This window comes from Ctenopharyngodon idella, chromosome 11 (assembly GCF_019924925.1).
Source record: "Ctenopharyngodon idella isolate HZGC_01 chromosome 11, HZGC01, whole genome shotgun sequence".
Taxonomy (NCBI): Eukaryota; Metazoa; Chordata; class Actinopteri; order Cypriniformes; family Xenocyprididae; genus Ctenopharyngodon; species Ctenopharyngodon idella.
Genome location: NC_067230.1, coordinates 24,303,378 through 24,322,695, shown reverse-complemented (window position 1 = coordinate 24,322,695; position 19,318 = coordinate 24,303,378). Strand labels below are relative to the sequence as shown.

The 19,318-nt window shown below is 36.7% G+C and overlaps 1 protein-coding gene across 4 annotated transcripts in view; it reads right to left on the bottom strand.

Moving 5' to 3' along the window:
* The window catches only part of diaph3 (diaphanous-related formin 3), a 283,916-nt gene that overhangs the window by 99,743 nt on the left and 164,855 nt on the right, over positions 1-19,318 (bottom strand). For all 4 annotated transcript variants that reach the window (XM_051912519.1, XM_051912521.1, XM_051912520.1 and 1 more), the window contains 4 exons: positions 16,935-17,036; positions 10,945-11,184; positions 7,335-7,464; positions 1,300-1,424 (listed from right to left, as the gene is read on the bottom strand). In XM_051912519.1, the coding sequence (XP_051768479.1) occupies positions 1,300-1,424; positions 7,335-7,464; positions 10,945-11,184; positions 16,935-17,036 (597 nt within the window). The remainder of the gene's footprint in view (positions 1-1,299; positions 1,425-7,334; positions 7,465-10,944; positions 11,185-16,934; positions 17,037-19,318) is intronic.

The following is a 19,318-nucleotide window of genomic DNA, read 5'->3' as shown; positions in this document are numbered from 1 at the left end:
CATTTGATTATTCAATTCCTGTATCTGAACACTGTTAGACTTACCTGAAAATCAAAGCATTATTTATTTAATTTAATTTGTATCTTTTTTCTGTTATATTTATCTATGCTTGTAAATTGTCATTATTCACTCACCTACAAAATCTCCCCAATGACTCTAGAATTATTGATTCTTTCCAAGTAGAGCTATTCAATTCATCTGGTGATTTTTTTTTTTTTTTTTTTTTATATTGCAGAAAAACAAAATATCGCAATGTCAGCCCTACCAAATGAGAACATTTTTGGCATCATCAATGTGTTAAAATTTTAAAATAAATACTCCAAAATGCTGTCTAGCAGAGTAGCTCTCTAGAGTCAATGTATTCATAAAATAAATCGGTAGGGACAAGGCACTAAATGTCGCTATTAAATAAAATAAAAGAATAAAAAACACATGAAAAGAAAGACTTGAGCAGACAAAAACAAAAAGCAGAAAGGGCAAAAGAAGAAAAAAAATAAACAGAGAAAAACAATATGGATGAGAGCAGGGATGTAGGGTGGAAGACAGTCCACTATGTGGCTGGTGAGTAAGATAATAACCTCCCCTGGTAGAGTCTAGCTAGGACAGCGTGAAGGGTAGAGCAGTCGGGTCAGACCCAGAACACAGGCAACTACTGCCGGCATTCACTGGATCATGAGCACCACACTAAAGTAATAAAGTAAAATCTGTTTTTTGCCCATGAAACAGCAAGCACACCAGCAAAAAATAAAACATTCGGTAAGCCTGAGCCCAAGTAAGAAAAATAACGAAGGTAGACAAGACTACCTGCTCCAAAGGGCTGTACAAAATGCACTAAAAGAAAGGTTCATTGAGGATTATTTGGGTATACATTTTGCTCAGCGTTTAGTTTGTGCCATTGGTATCTCCCCTGGCAACACGTCTGGCTTTCAAACATTTGCCATTTGCAAAGGAGACAGCATCAAGACCGCAGGGAATGATTTCGAGTGCAATGACAGACAGCAGGGAAAAGAACTAACAAGCAAGTACAGGAATGTACAACTCCATTATCAAACCAGGTTTCAATATAAATAATTTATTCGCACAAGCCAACATGAACTCTGATTAGTGTTTGTGAATGTGTGTGTGTGCGTGTGTGTGTGTGAGGTTGACAAGGGTACCAGAAAATGTGTTGCCACCATGTGCAAGAGAACTAACGATGTTGATAGCAGCACAACAATGAATAAGCGTGTTTAGACAAAAAAAAGAAAAAGAAACAAAGAAATGTACAGTGTGTGTGTATGCAAACGTGTGAAAGGATATTGCCATCTTGCTGTGGAACAGGTCCTGCTGGTCGTCTGTGGAGCTGAAAGTGTCCAGATCCTTCTCCAACTGCAGCAGGTGTTTCTCCATCTGTTTCAGGCTCTTCTCAAGGTTTTCTGCTGATACTACACACACACACACACAGATACAGATTTAAAACAATGCACTGACACGCTTTACTTACAGCAGATCCAAAATGCATGTTTCCAGACGACAAACAATCCGCAGAAACTAAGTTCTGTTGGACAGGGACATTCACTGGGGGGGGAAATGGTAGAGATTTCAAAGCAATAATGGAAGAGAAGACTTTCAACAAATTTCAGTCTGTTCCTCACACAAAGCTGCCGTATGCCTTCAGAAGACTCTGCAGTCATATAAACCCCTTATACGATCTGTTTTGCACCTTTTTTTAGCTTGACAGCAAACAATAACAATTAACTAACTGAGCAATTTATTTGTTACAGTATTTTTTAATCTTTGTTAACATTACATAAAATGGAGCAGCATTTTATCACATTGTAAATGCTACATTTTGCACGTCTGAAGTGTGTCTTTAACTGGAGTGTAAATATGTGTAGTCAAACTATGAACACCTGTTGCAGTGAATGTGCGCGGAGGTTTCTATTCTCAACATTTGATCAATATCACATTAGTGATTCTCTCTCACACACATCACTGAACAGTTATTCAGTGCAGACTCGTTTAGGATGTATGAGGTTAGAATTTATGCTCTTTATTTATTTATTTATTTGTGTGTGTGCGCAAGTGTGTGTAGGTGTGTTTGTAGACCTAGGTGGTAAAGAAATTACACAGGTCAGCTTTATAGCATACCATTTCTAAAAAGTTCAATGTTATCTAGGGATGTTAACGATTAATCGACGATCGATTAATTGTCAATAATACATTTAATAGATAAAAATTATCAATCATCGATTAAGCAGGTTCATGAGCGTGCATGCTGCTCACCCGCAAAACAAAGCAGACACGAGGAAAAATGAAGTCATGTTCATGACCATTTTACAGCTAGAGTTACACCATCATGACTATAAATTTGTGTGTGCATTCGCAGCCTTTTGTTTTGTGCAAATGTAAGTTGTAATATTGTGTTTGTGTAGGCCTATCTCTATCTGATTTATCTCATACAGGATGCATTTGGTTAAGAATTAACGATGTAGTAAAGCGTGCCGGTGATCATCTTCAGCTTCAGCGCATGTAGCTCAAACAGCAATGCACAAATAATAATGACTATAATTGGGACTGTCATACTACATAACATGATAAAGAGAACAATATTGTAATAAAACATTGTGAATTATTTGGGTTTAGTTGCCGTTTATTTGTTTCATCGCGTTGCTCCAGGAAGAGCACGTCCACAACATGAGTCACCCATTCTGAATAGCATGTAACTTAGTTTAAGTTCACTTGTACATTTGCGTCATTTTGTGCAGATATAATTTGTAATATTATGTTTATTTTGTATATATCTGATTAATTTCATATAGGATGCATTTCTTTGAGTTAAATAACTTGCTAGCAAAGTGCTCTAGTTTACCAGTGTTCATTCAGCGCGCGGCTCGAACAACAATGCACGACTAATAATAACTATGATTGTGAGCGTCATATTACATAACATCAATGAGAACACTATTTTAATAAATTGTTGTGAATTCATTGGGTTTAATTGGCATTTTCAGTGTGTTGTTCCAGGAAGAGCGTGTCAACAGGAGTATTCTGACAAGCACGCATCTGAGGCAGCATTGGTGACACATTGTATTAGTCATATTTGATAATTAAATAAGTAATTTAATAAATGATCAATCACATCAACTCATTTTACAATCCTACTAGCCCTTTATGTAGATTAAAAAAACCTCCTCATTCATTTAATGAGGAACATGCCATTTTGAGCAGCATTTGCACACTGTCATATATGCCACAGCAGTAGACGCATATTGCAGTATTAAGGCTAATGAATTAATCGATTAATTGATCGTTAATTTGAACAAAGAAATTTCTGTTAATTGATATCCCTAATGTTATCCTATTAGCACAAACATAAAATACATTTTTGGTTCATTATTATTACAACAGTTCCAGTAAGACCAAACCAGGTCTGTATCTTTCACCCATTCCTTACACATGCTGGTAGTTTGATGAGGTAATTATGTGATTTTAATAAGAGGCTCAGGTTTGATTAAACAGACACTGTTTGGAGGGGACGATCCCGTTCCATGCACAGCATTAGCTTAATGTGATGGGACACATTGACTGAACCACATGGGTGGAGATTTGGCTTATATATGCTCAGCTTAGCAGGATATTATTTATTGCATTTTCATGAGGAATTGTGTAAATGTTAAACTACTTAACTGTAATCTGCTTAGTTAAGTCTGACTATTTTTTATTTTTATTTTATTTTGGTCCTTAATGATTTTTAACATGCACGAAGAACAATTTGAGGCTTTTAGCAACTGAATGTGCCTCATACGCTGCCCATATCTCGGCCTAAAGAGTCAAAGCACACATTTTACATTTAGAACAGCATAAAGCTGAATCAAAACCAAAATGCATGTACACATAACCAGAGAGGACAAGCTGAATGCAAAAACCTCACTTTAGCCACTAAACTCATCTCTAGCTCCCTCTCATGGAGTCAGTGTAGAAAGAGAGAGGTAAATGTCTTATCTTGTCTCATTGGACTGCTGGCACTGCCACTTTGAGTGCAACCCATGAGTCCAGTGCCTACACAAACACACCTATCTGTCAATTTGAATATCTGTATGATACATTTATTCAGGCACAAATTATTAAACTTCAGTCCGTAACTCATACAAGTTTGTAGTACGCACTTGAATGACAACTCAAATTATGCAGTATGTTGTGGAGACGTGTTCTGTTCATTTTCTAAGCAATTAGAGATCATTTTTGCCTTGTGAACAATAAAGTACCAAACCATTCAAAAGTTTGGGCTTGGTGAGATTTTATTTTCATGTTTTTGAAACAAAAATACAGTAAAAAAAAAAAATAATACTGAGAAAAGTTATTACAATTTAAAATAACTGTTCTATTTTAATATATTTTAAAACGTAATTTTTTTCCTATGATGAAAAAAGCTGAATTTTCAGTATCATTACTCCAGTCTTCAGTGTCACATGATCCTTCAGAAATCATTCTAATATGTTGATTTGGTGTTCAAGAAACATATCTTATTCTTTTCAATGTTGAAAACTGTTGTCCTGCTTAGTGTTTTTTTTTTTTTTTTATGGAAACAATCATTTTTTCAGGATTCATTGACTAATTAAAGGAAATTCAAAAGAACAGTATAATAAAAGTATTATTTATATTAAAAAAAAATAACTTTTTGAACAAACTTTCATCATGATTCATCGTGTTGTTTTTGTGCACGTCAAAGATAAATGATAGATAATTAAGATATATGGCAGGATTGTGTGCGTTTATGTGAGGAAACTAGTAGTATGATGATATAACTTCAAATCCACAAGAGAAACAGGCTGTGTTTCAAAACCTAGTGAGCTCCCTTTGAATGAATGTTCCAGACACCAAAAATCTCAAAAAAATGCTGAGTCCGAAAGCTTAGGCAGCTGACTGTTGACTATCAGGTAATGACTCTCTGCAGGAAGAGTCTGACCATGAAGGTTCCTCATGAAACTAATTTTGGTCAGGTTTTGTGAGGCAGCATAACAGTTTGATGAACTACAACAACACATAGCTAAGTGAATACTTAATTACTACAATCATTTCTTGCTACAAATTACATCAAATGTGGAAAAAGTATAAAAAAATAAACATGCATTTATACACAAAATGACCACCAACCGCATCTTTTAGACGCCATCTTTATTATTATTATTATTTTTTTTTTTTTTTTTTAGCTCAAATGTCACAGAATCAAACACACAGGATTGTGGGATATCATAGGCAGCGAAGGATACATCTATGCTGCCTGTGGAGGCAGTATTTTTCAGCTTTCGGACACATTCGCTGTCTAGATAGTTCACTAGATTTTGTAACACATCCACTATGTTCTGGTGCCCTTTCTTAAGAGTCACTTTGGTAGCAAAGTGTGTGGCAAAGGAAATAAATATAAAAGAAAGCCTCAATAACAGTCAGCAGGTGCTCTTGAAAAACTAAGAAACACATGTATGAACCCTCCATTAGCACCCACTGAAGGGAATCACCCTAGACCTAACCGCATCACAATGGGAGACAAAACCATAACAGTTGGAGAATGACAACAGCTAATTCTTAATGAAAGCATCTCCATCTCCAAGAGAATAATAATAAAAAAAAAAAAAACATGCACCTGCAAATGTGAACTCTAAAGGACAGAATAATGGAAGTAATATCTGTAAAACAATCAGAGGCTGTTTCCTGAGGGGCATGCAGGGACAGACATTCAGTGTGGTGGGGATATGTTACCCATAATGCCATTTCAGCTTTGATGAAGGGCACAAGAGCAGGCAGCACTAATGAAATGGGGAATGGGAGGGAAAGAGACAGACAGGGAGAAAAAAAGTGAAACTAATAAAAAGCTGCAGAGACAGAGCCAGTGTAGAAGAAAGTGGACATGACAGAAAACCCTACATTGCTCTAAATTTACTTCCTTGGAACACAAAAGTAAATATTTTGGAGAATGTCTGAGCTGCTCATCTCCATACAGTAAAACTAAAGTGTGCCCATAAGCCATCAAGCATAAAAAAAAGACAGCAAAGCACCATGAAAGCACACAATACAGGTTTGGAGCAATGTGAGGGTGAGTAAATGACAGAATTCACTTTTTAGGTCAAATTGAGCTAACAATTCATAATAAAGTCAACATGAATCAAAATTAACCCCATTTAGGTCTTAATAAATGTCCCTGGTCTTATGGTGCTTAATTCGTCAAAGCATATTATTCTAAAAATTATTTTCTTCATAATAGTTAAAACTGTATAAAAATGTAATAACGTTCCCAGCCTGTGAAACTTTCATGTTCAGCTGATGCAATCATCACTACACAGCCAGAGAACAACAATATTAACCAATAATGTTACAGCCTAACAAGTCTAACAATCCAATAAAATCCCAACTACTAACTCCTGCACCTCCATCATTTCCTGCAGACTTATTTGTTTCATTTAGAAAAACACAAAAATGTTTTATGTTCCCTGTAAATACTTTGTCTAAGGCTGACAGACATATAGGCAGGGCGCCTTATTAATCAGTCTCTCTAATAATCCTGTTTGATTATTTGTACTTGCACTGCCAAAAACTCTCTCTGCCCTGCTTTCTGGAAGCATTAGGTAACGCAGTGAGTTGCTCTGGTCTTGTTGTGACTCTGCCTCTAGGGCTGCCGAGGGCAATGTGACCTCACACAACCGCCCCTCGGCTTCTCTCTGTCTGTTAAAACACATACAGACAGACAGACATAGACTCCCTGAAAATATCAGCTTATATTAGTGGATTCTAATCGTGATGAGTTCAGATTAAGATTTACAATAAAAGGATCCTGAGATCTGACTCACAAGCCTTATAATTGTGAGTGAACAGATGCGCGCACACAGGCTCACATTATGTCTGCGTCAAATGTTGCTGATAGAGTGTGTGCAGAATAGAAGACATCAACACAATTACAGAAGTTGACAAACTCACACACAAACTGGTAGTTCATGTACTATACACAGTAAGAGTGATGTTAAAGACCATTTAAAGTACCGTCTTATGTTGACAGCTATGAACTGAAGACATTTTTTCTTTCCACTCTTCAGATGGTCAGCCAAAATGTTGTTAGGGCAGCTAAATCACCTTAATCCAACAAACCATATTCGGCTAAATATGGCATTGTATAATTAAGGCTAAAATAAAATAAAATAAAATAAAATAATAAAATAAAATAAATAAAATAAAAATGTTAGCATTGCTATTTTCTAATAAAATAAAAAATAAAATAAAAGTATCTCTCACAATATTGTAACTGTACTGCAAAAAAGAAATACGATTCTGTCTATTTTGAAACAGATACTGGTTCTGAGTACCTCGACTGGCCCGGTCCACATGCTGTAGATCCTCCACAAACTTCAGCACTTCAGGGTATTTCTCCTCACAGACCTCTGCCAGGAAATGCAGAAGAGTGGACTTCTGATCAGCCGATTTAGTGTCCTTCAGCTGGGAGCCAAAGAGAGATAGAGAGATAGAAGACAGAAAAGAAGGGGGGGAAAATCAATTGTTTAATGTAGTATCATTAAATCAAAATAGAAAAAAAAAAATCCATCAAAAAGAAAAAAGAATGCATATATATGGTTGTTCAGAACATTACAGAAACGGAGAGAGAATCTTGAAGGAAGCCATTGATGCCCGCTGCCTTCACGTCTGACAAGTTAATTTGATAGTACACTGAAACTGCCGCCGGACTAGAAAAGCAAGACATTTTCATTGTCAGTTATGATTATCATCGTGGCACAAGGATACAGGCCTTTGTAAAAGGCAGCGCAAAAAGCATTTGATTAACGCAGATAGCGCAAACATTATTAAGCTCTTCTGGGTGGTGTAGCCTGACGATTTAAGATGCTTGATTACCACAGGGGGAGAATGAGAGATAGAGATGAAGTGAAAACGGAGTTCCAAATAGGCCCTTATGAAACGAGAGATGAAATTGGAGAAATCGACTTTCCATCTAGTCCATTTTAGTACTCACCACTATCTCGTGCGCTGCCATTTCTTTTTAAATGTATGTGTTCTGACAGAAGCTTTGTGTTGGATATACACACTGGGTTCAACTGGATAATTGCAGTGTCAGAACATTTGGAAGCTGTGTGAAGCATTAGACAGATGGCGGGGAACGAAATTAGGTTTTGTTGCTCTGCCTGAAAGGGCTTCTCAAAAATCTTATGTGGTAAGACGGAACAAAAAGATTCTACAAATTGCTTGTGCATATTTCATCTAAGAAGTGCGAAAATAATAATGGAACAAAGAAACCCAAAATATCTAATCTTATCCTGTAGTCCAACTCATTGATGTCTGTGACAAATCTTTAATATCGGTTCTCAATTGGAAAAGTACTACAGAAAAAAATTCCACAACATTCATCGAGATTCTGACGTCCATGACATACTGAACCGTCCTCTGCTGATGAGATCAAACAGTGACGCGCGAGTCACTCGCACAAAGAGAAGCTCTTTCAAATCCTTTGACAACAAAATATGCTCGATAAACCCACTGTGAGCAAAAGAAGAAGATACTGACAGGTTAAACTCAGAATAAAACAAACAAACAAACTATCAGATCAACAGAGGCAAAGAGAACATCAGGATGGGCCCTCAGGCAAGGAACTTGAAAGGCAGAAAACGACACGCTTTCTCTGTTACTCCTGCCCATCAGGGACTGTATCACTATGTGCAGATGTAGAGATCTAGTCTCCCTCTCGGCAGTAAGGACAGATCACTCCATCTGATGTGCAAGGCCCTTAAGTGGATATTAGGAAAAATTTGGAGAAAAGCAATTAATACTTTTATTGAAAGTATCATTAAAAACATTTACAATGTTGTTCTTTGAACTTTCTATTCATCAAAAAAAAAAAGTGTATAATGAACTTGAAAAATGGTATGTACTGATGTCTTTCTGCAGTTGAAACAGCATTCTTTCTGATGTTCATTCACGTTTATTTGATGCTATAAATTAACTAGTAGGAATAGAAGATCGGTTCACGCGCCGCTTGAAGTGAGGCGCTACAGTGATCTGTCATGACACAAAGAGTGACAAAATGGCATTTGTTGTTTAAATTTCTTTAAAAATTACAAAATTTGAATTTGAATTTGTTTCATATCAAAAGTAACCTGCTCTGTCCGGTCTGTCGACGCACTGTCAGTGTTCTCTTTGCTCTGCGATGTAATTTTTCACTGCGTAAGAACATGAAGTATGGCGTGAGAACAGCATGCTTTGTTGGACGTACTGTAAGAACAGTAACTAAAGAGGGAGGATCTTTGCGAACGGTCAATTAAATGACTAATTTAAAATAAAATGTAGATTCTGTCATCATTTAGTCACCCATAATAGAATGACTTGCATGGGAACTATGATGAATTCATAGGGGGAAAAGCACAAAAATGGCTAAAAAAAAAAAAAATTCCAAAAGGGTGGAAAAACATAATAAAAGTAGTCTGAATGACTTGTGTTCTTTATATAAGTTATTTCAAGAGCTACAGTGGAAAAAATGTCAGTGTACATTCTTCAAATGTTCTCCTTTTGTGATTCCCTGAAAAGAGAAAGTAATTTTAGTTTGGAACAACATGGGGGTGAGTAAATAATGACTGACATTTCATTTTTGGGTTATTCCTTAATAAAAAGTCTGAATGTGAGCACGTCCACATATAGTCTTCAGTCTTTTATCAGGTCTTCTAGGCGACATGCTGAGCAGGAAGGCATTTCATTATGCTGGAGAGAGTCACAAATGCAGTGATGGCCATTCTCTGAGTTTTAGCACCACAGAAAAGGGAAGGAGTGAAAGTAGTAATGAATAAAATGGATGGCTTATTAGAAAGAGAGAGAGGCGGATCAAGCCTGATAAAATCCAATGCCAAGTCACCATGGAAACCTAAGTAAATCTCCATGGCTGCTGTGGTAATTAATTAAACTGCCCTTCTGCCCTTCCCCACTCACCTAAATCTGAAAATTTCACCCAAACATTATCATTAGAGGGCTTTATATAGGGGTGCACCAGTGCAAAACTAGCTAACATAATGCTAGGACTGTTGCTAAGATGTTCTGTGTGTAAAAATCCATTAGCATTACATTAACACACCTGACTAGATGGAAATTAAAGACTGTCCTCTTTCCGACAAACACATATATGTGTGCATTACGTCATTACTCCGAGACTTATCTCTGAAAACAGAAGAAGAAGCCATAAAGTGGTTTTTGGTCTCTGCACTTTGATAGATGCCAGAAGATACGGCTATTGTGGTCTTGAGTGCTTGATAGTGTTAAATCAAATGAGATCTTCTCGAATGCCAGGCGTCTCCAGCGAGAGGCACTTTAGATGGGCCGACCGATAGGGGTCAAGGTAACAGGAAATGTGCGGGAGGGAAGTGAAGGACGCGCAAGCAGCAGCCGGACGCTCGTGCCTGATGGTGACTCAGCTTTAGCTCCTCCACAAACATCAGACGCACATAAATTATCATCTTATCGGCTTCTTCCCAAAAACAGAGAGCAGGAGGAGAGAGTTTGATGGAAAATGCCCACGGTTCATGTGGGTGGGCGTGTTTTTAAAACGAAGAGACCTGATACACAGAGCCTAATAATTTACAAAAGAAGCAAATATGGATAGCAGAACACATATATGACTTCAGGGCTGGTTTTACTGGATGAAATAATATCGGCGGAGGCTCTCATGGAATAGGAAACCAGCCCAATACGGCCTCTAGACTTCATTTGATTCGGAAGTTTGAAAGCAGTTGTTTTAAGCGTAGGCCTTGAAATGCTTTCAATCACAAATAGCTCTATTTAACACATTTGACATAATTTAATCCATTTTGCAGACATTTGTAGACGTTTCCGTACAGAAAATATGGACAAAAAGTGTGCCAGGCCTAGATATGAAACTCAAGCTGTTGTGACACAAAGTCTCTCTCTTTCTCTCTTCGTACATACCTTGCAGAGTGAGCTGAGGTTGAAGCCGAAAGACTGGGCGTTCCGTGAGCCGGCGTTCATGAAGTTCCCCATGAGCAGAATGAGTTCCAGCAGCCTGCTGAAGGGTTTGCTCTTCCTCACCTCGTCGCATGCTGCATTCACCGCCATGATGTCTGGACGCAAGTTATTTACCTGCTCTTCAAACTGCAGCTTAAACAGGATGGAGTTGAGCCTGGGCCTCAGACGCTTCACACTACTCATCTGGAAGAAGAAAAAATAAGCAGAAAAAAGGGTTTATTAAATGTCTTTGAAATAAAACCTAAGGAAACAAAATGGCCATAGTTATCTTATAATTTTCTCCTGCTTTTAAGTTTAATACATTACCTCTAAATCAGAAACAAAAGCTTTATTCCTTAATGAAATAAGTACATTTACTGTCAACATTTCTTTCAAATCTGGCTCATATATTAGATGAATTATTGCATTGCATGCTGGTTTACATTCTAACTGAAATCCCATACAAACTAGTTAAGATGAATCATTACATTAATTTTAGAGTCATTTTTTATGATGGAAACTCTAATGCCATCAGATTAATGGTTCAAATGTAATATGCTTTCATTTATCTTTAATTGCCCCTCGATAATGAGTAAATCTACATGTATGAGCGTAGTTCAAAGCTTACACACATGCATATGCATGTGTGTGCATTTAAGAGTTGTGGGGGGAGGGGGGTTGTTGAGCAGGACACAATTTGCCCCTATAAAAGCCAATTAGCTATCACAAATTAAGGGTATAATTAAGATACTCAATACAGCGATATGATTAATATGTCTAGAGTTGTTTCCCATAATCAGATATCATCTCTTGTACGTGCACGCAGAGTGCAATCAGTCTGCATGCGTGTATAAACTAATCCAGGGAGCATTTCATCCTTGAAGACAAATGACAAAGGACCAAAAGCACAACAAATCCAAATTGAAAAAGAGATTGATGGAAAGGAAGGAAGGAAGGGGGAATGAGAAGAGAAGGTAAAGAAAATAGGGCAAAGCCAAATGCCTAATTTATGTGTGTAAACATTCAGCAAATTTGTAGAAGACATCTTCTGTGAGTCAGGCAGCACTAATCTGCAATGAAACAGACTCCGATTCAAAGCTCTCCCAGCCATAAATGTTTGAGAGGGATTTGTACCCAAGCTTCTAAAATACAGAAAAGTAAGAATTATCATGAAGTTTTAGTGATGTTGGGAATCACATAACAGATCAGGTATAAAAAAAATAAAAAAAATCACTTTGGGGAATCATGACACCGGACACATGTAGAATCATGTAGACTTGTAGAATCTGAACCGAAAGCTACAATGCATAAAAACAACATGAAATGGCATTAGCAAATGTGGGAAAAAAAAAAAAAAAATCGAGTCAGAGTCTGAAAAGTGTTATTTGCTGCAATTTGTCCACTAACAATGTTCAATAGAAAATTTTCTAAAATGCTAATTTGGTTATCATGTTAGCATCCAAGGCCACTTCCACCAGTCTGCTATGGATACGCTTACCAGAGTCAAATACCGGTGTGATTTAGTAGGAAATACTTCTTAGCAAACTTTTAGTCAGTGGTGTAGTCTTGTATTGTTCCCGCATGCAAAAATTCAAAGAGTAAATTATTAGCAGGAGTGAGTTAGTTTCGGTTTCCAGTGAACAATCCAGCATGTTATATAGGCAGTGGCTAAAGGTAGCAAAGAATCTCAAATACGAGAGAACAGCGAAACACAATCTGAAAAACCTCTGTGTTTGTAGTCAACATTTCAAACTGGAAGACTATGCTAAACGGAGGGGAAAAAACTGAAAGAACCTGCCGTTCTGTTAGTTCTGCCCGAAGCAAAACGCTGTTGTGTACAGGTAAGAAAACTGCTGGTATAGTGTTCAATTTTTAACATACTGCTATTTTTCAGAGATAAACCTACGCTTATAAATACAATAACGGTTTTGGTAATAACCCTCTGTCAAAAATCCAGAAGGATAATCTGTAGTTTTCACAAAAGCCCTGGAGCAGTCAAAAGTTTTGCGTCATCCAGCTGACTTTTGCTAACAAATTAATGTCAATTTCTGGGTCCAGGTAACAGAAAATGAGTAAACATTGTTGAAAACATGGTTGAAAAGTGAAGTTACACTTTAATATTATAAAACCGTGATACATTTTTTTCAGTGTTTATTTGAAATAGAAATGTTTTGTAACATTATAAACGTTTACTGTCAGTTTTGATCAATTTTGTGTGTCCTTGCGTAATAAGTATTAATTTCTTGCAAAAAAAAAATATATATATATAAATATTATACTGTATATGCATACCTGTTCAAAAGTTTGGGGTCTGTGTGTATATATATATATATATATATATATATATATATATATATATACACACACACACACACACACACACACACATAGACCCTAAACTTTTGAATAGGTATGTGTATGTACATACAGTATAAGAGCAAAAACCTGAGACAAATGTATATACCAATATACCGCATGGCTCTCTAGAAGACTTGATTGTGATCGATCTTAAGGTCTTGATCTAATGAGGGTTTAATTTGTGATATTAACTGCCTGATTGTACATTACTAATTACATACATGTGTTGCTCATAAAAATACATATGAAACCAATTCAAACCCACCCACAGCGAAAACGGCATGATACCAGCTAAACTTTACTGAACAGACTCCTCAAGGTAAGACATTTAAATCACCCTTTAAAGTTCAAATTCAAATGCACCTGCAAACGGGAGTGGAGGTAACACCGTCGTGCCTGCCACTCAGCGTGTGACGGTATTCAGAGGGGAACAACTTTTCAAGTGTTTCAAGTATTATTCTTTATCAGGAAGCTAAATCATCATTTCACACAACCACCCAGAGTGCCTGCCGAACAACAGAAGCGTTTCAATGTGTGTGTGTCCCAGCAGACCCTGAACACACTCACTCCGTCTCTAGTGTATAATGCCTGCTGGAAGACTCAATGGGGAACGGGACACACACACCTGTTTCATCTTTCTGCCTCTATTGTCTGGCTGAGTTAGTTTGCCTGATTTAAACTTTTTCTTTTTGTGCACCTTGAACTAAGACCTGTTAAAAAAAGGGGGAGGTGGGATACTGTTGCTACGGTAACAGGATATTTCTCTTCTCAGAGAGTTTTCCAGTAAGAGGTGTAATTCTTTACGCTCAGCTACACCTGACTAAAGCGAAACAGTTTATCAGAATCTAAAAATACCACATGCAGCCATTTAAAGCGTTTATTTGAAGTAACAAAGCAGATGGCTGAAATTGAAGTGTCACATGTGTGGGTAAAAGCACCACATGCACACATCACCAAATATGATCTTAAGGTCCCAGTAGTTACATGCTATATTTTATGGTCCACTTAGCAGGATGCAAACAAAGGGTTCAAAGTTCTGGCTCCAGAAAAGAACAAAGAGTGCAAAACTGCTTGCAATGGCACTATGGAAGATTAAGAATTCCCTTTGAACTGGATAGTTCTCTGAACTGCAAATGCATCATTTCCTGCTGCCCACGCATGCATAAACCACAGCTCCATAGCCCTCATTACATAAACACCCCAAACACAATGACGGGCCACACTGTTGCATGAACCAACTCCCTTGTCCCTTTCTTTCACTTCTGTTTCATTTCTCACTAATGCAAGTCCCCCTTCTCTTGTTCCAGCATCCCAGTGTGCCTTAAAAAGTCAAGTGTAATCAGCCTTAAGCTGGGTGTACACTGTACGATTTACAGTAGTCCTTTATGATTGTTGCTTGTCAGACAGTACAAACAAGATCCCAGCTGTAAGCCATGTCACAATGTAAGATTTCAGTTAATGTCAGATTGTAAGAAATTGAAGACGCGTTAAAAACGGACACACACAGGAAGACTCGTCCGGAGTCTTACATTATCAATCCATGTTTGGTGACCGTGAGCTGCATTATACATGGGACTGAAATGGTGGCTAGCAAAGAAAAACATCATGGCTTGTATTAAAAATAGAAAAATGGAAAACAAAAACCAAGATGATATGTGTAGAGCAAGAGGTGGTTTGTTGTCGCACTAATTGTGTCATCAGCTTCTGCGCTCCTATTGGTTTTTGATTTTTCGTAAGAGAAGCCACACTGCAGGACTGTGCCCCAAAATTTCTGACACTGCCAGAATTTCATCGGAGTTGATATTTGATCACAATGGTCATTAATCGACTGTTGGCGAACATGTCAAACTAGTAATCAAAGACTACAGATTTTAGCCTAAGATCAGAGGAATCTTTCAGGATTTGCAAACTTTGTCTCAAACAGCCAAATCGTGGCAAAATTCATACAGTGTGCATCCGGCTTAAGACAATGGGGGTGAACACACAAGTTAGAAGCTTGGTGTAAGCACGCTTGCAAACACTGATAATTAATTTTGGATCTCTAACAGGGTCAGTTGCTGAAGTGTGCCCTTTGGCAATTGAGCTGACTGATTGATCAATTATTAAGCAGCGAACAGCATGTACTTAAACCATGACAAATCCAAGTGGTAGCAAAAAACACAATGTCATTTAAATTGGAGTCCGACAACGTTTTAAACCTGAAGTTCACACATCTCAGCAGAAAGCTGAGAAAAGCTCTAAAATTTATTTCACAAATTCAGAGGTGGGTTGTCATGATAAACTATGAAAAAGCCTTCAACACCTGTATATATTATATCAGAAAAATGAGTATTAAATTCAACACTAGGCTATCCCTACAGTGATATCTAAAACACAACACAGAAGACTTTAAACTCCAGACTAACATTTAAGAGCAGTAGCACCAGTGCCACTAAGTTCTACACCAGCACCTGATCTGGTAGCGCTGGGGGGTAGGAGGATTTTTAATCAAAGGTATTGAAAATTACTATTATGTTGCATTGCGTAGTAACTTTATAAAAAAAAAAAAAAAATGTTTTTATTTCTTAAATTTCAAGGAAATGCACTGAGCTTGAGTTGAGATGCAGATAAAATGAACTTTTATTAACTACAGTAAGATGTAAAAACCTATTATAGGGAAAAGTTTAGGCATACATTAAAGTTTCTCAAAATTCTATAGTATTTAGTATGAAAATGAAAAAAAACAAAAACAAATGAATTTAGGCGCCAAATTATTATAATGTTCAGTATGAAAAATGGATATTGCAGATTACATTTAACAGCATTATTAAATGATTAGTATTATGAAAGATTAATTTTAAAAAGAGTGTTAGGTAATGACAAAGGTCATTTGTATGTAAGAAACATGGGAAATTTGCACAATTAAATATTCAAAATTCACCCATACATTTTCTATTGAAATCATATTAAGTTCAGACTGAAAAACAATTTTCAGATTAGATTCAGCAACTAAAGAGGGGTACCTTATGCCAGTTCAACTATAAATAATAGTTTTAATTTTCCTCCCAAACACTGGCACTTTTAAAACATTGCTCTGTTTGAGCAGCCTAACAACTTCTGGCTCAAACAAGAAACAGCTTGGTGCAACTAGTTTAAACTAACAAACTGTGTGGAACATCAATTTTTAATTTAAAACCTTATGCACTAAGGGCTTAGTGATAAATAAACAAGAGCTGTTTTAATAACTAAGAGAAAACAGTAAAGACAGCTGGGTTAAAACTGTTTTAATATGTTTCAGGTTGACCATATTTTTTTTTTTTTCAAATAATTTCGGAAAACAGTAATTCTTTCTCTGTTCAGAGAAACAAAATACTTCTGAGGTTGTACAATATGTAGTTGTTTTGTTTGTGACAATATCCGTTTCAATTTAAGAGATTAAATCTTGTGTAGAGGGGCGGACACAACATCGATCTGAGAAAAGTTTAAATAAAGAGTGATTGATGACTTCTAACTGGTTGTGCCACTACACTGAACGGTAAATTGATACGAAAGCTGTTTAGAATTGGGAATACAGTGGCAGCAACACAGATGGTATGTGTGTTTGTGCATGGAATTACCACTACTCCAAACTGCTCCGGCTCAGAGAGGTTGGCATATTCGCTCTTGTACTTGACCAGGGCGTTCAGCTGCTCCTGTTCAGGCAGGTGCTTTACAAGATTCTGGAGGGAAGAACAAGACAAAGAACTGTTACAAAGAGTGTGTGCTACATTCATTTAATTAGAAGTTCAACTTTAACCTGCAATCTAATTGTTGCTGGTTTAATTCCAGTTTCTAGCCATTTAGTGGAGCTTCTCATCTAAATCGATTCACTGGCAATTAATGACACACTAGACTAATTGAAGGGACGATATCTCTCCCTGGTGCATTCTGGGGTTAAGCATTTTGCTCAAGGGCAAAACGGCACTTGTGATCTCAGTAACCTTCCAGTTCATGGGTCGCCCCTGGTTGAAAATGAACCTGCAACCGGTACATTAGCAGATATAATACTAAAACTGTTTGTGTTGTTTGTTCCACTATAACGATACTGCAGTATTTATTTACTAATTATATTATATATTATATTATATTTTATTGGCCAATTTGTAGGGTTACAGATTCCACATTGGAAGTTGGACATCAACTGACGTTCTATTGCACTTTTCAAAGAAAGTTGGAAATGAGTTGAAAGGAATTCACACCATTAGGCTAACACAGCTTCATCATAATACATGGTTTTATGTCAAAGTATTGGTAGGCCTGTGATATTTCGTTATCCCATTCCACATCTCTTTCTCCCAATCAGTTGCCGTCAATCTCTACTAAATCCACCTTATAAAAGGAAAATGTTAAAAAATAAATAAATAAATAAAATAAAAACATGGCATAAGCAGCAATTTAATCATCTTTATGCATGCAATCATGTGAACATGTCTATCCACAGCGTGTTCTCTCAACCTCTCATGTACCTGTCACTCTCCATGAGATCATTAAATCCCAGATATATATATGGATATCCAGCAATTCTCATTTATTAACGTATTGCGATCGTGTTATTTTTCCCAAGAAGAATTCATAACTCATAGGTATTGGCATAAAGTACTACAATATAAATCCACCTTTAATTAACTGCTTATCTGTGGGGGTTCAAACATATTTTATTTGTAGAGTCTGGAAATAAAGAAACTGCTCTCAAGTCTCTGACTTCAGAAACAACCTTTAAAGCGTCATATACTCACAGATGAACTGGTCTAGTTCATCTCCAAATAGTCACTTCATTAGTGTACAGGAACATAAACCTAATAGATGGATGGCTACAATCATCTATATCACCACCAAAATGACATATAAAGCACACATGCAGAGAGCTATATTGTTGTTCCCATCCCAGTCATTAAGATAAATATGGGGCTGTTTTTAAGTGGTAAGTAGTATAAAATAAAGCTCTGTTATAGATCTGAAGTAGTGGATATTTTAAAACTATAATCGTGAATGAGAACCTGCTGTGCACTGAGCTGCTGAAGAATACATAAACTTGAGCCTGACATCAATGGTGAATGATAAAAAGCAGGGAAAAATCAAAGAGAAGAATGTTTAATGTATTTATAAAACCAAAATTAAATATATCCATTTAAACCATGCAACAGTAGAAATGTTTCAACCAGTAGAGATTCTGCTATGCCGCCATACAGTATATCTATGCAGTATTTCTACAGTATATTTAGTGTATAGTGATGCAGCCTTGTTTATAATGACAGCAAATTAGTTCTGATGTGTGTGCTGCATGTATTTGGTGAAAGCACTGTGCAACTAAGTTGTTTACAGTTGCCTAGCAACATCGCAGCATTATTGTAGAACCAAAGAGATGAGTGGTCACGCCATCACAGGTGTGCAAATGTCTGCTATATCACTTTGAATTTACTTAATGAATTTACACTACTTACTGTTTATCAAAAGTGCAATGTGGCTTAGTGAGCTTACCAATTCAAAAGGCAGCTATTTAAATAAGCATAGCCTATTGCGCTGCATGTTATAGAGTGAAGTGCTGCACATGATCTAGTGATTTCAGCGTCGTAAAACAGTCCGATTCACAATGAATGCAGCAAATTCAATCTCTGCAATGTGCATTTGCACCAATTAATTTTTTTTGTTTGCTTGTTTTTTTTTTTTTTTTACATTTCACTAGATATGTAATGAGACACGTTTGTAAACATGTTCATAACTGAACTAAACAAGTATTCAGAAGACCAAGTCTGAAACTTTGCATTTCTTATGTAACTGCCACCTAAAGATGAATTGCTTGTTGTATTTCTCATTTGTAAGTCTCTTAGGATAAAAGCATCTGCTAAATTAATACATGTAAATTCCATCATGTAAACAAATTATATAAGTACCCTATAACACAGCTCTGGACAAAAGCAAAATGGCTGTTGAAAAATGTACCCTGAATTCCTCATGTTTGTGG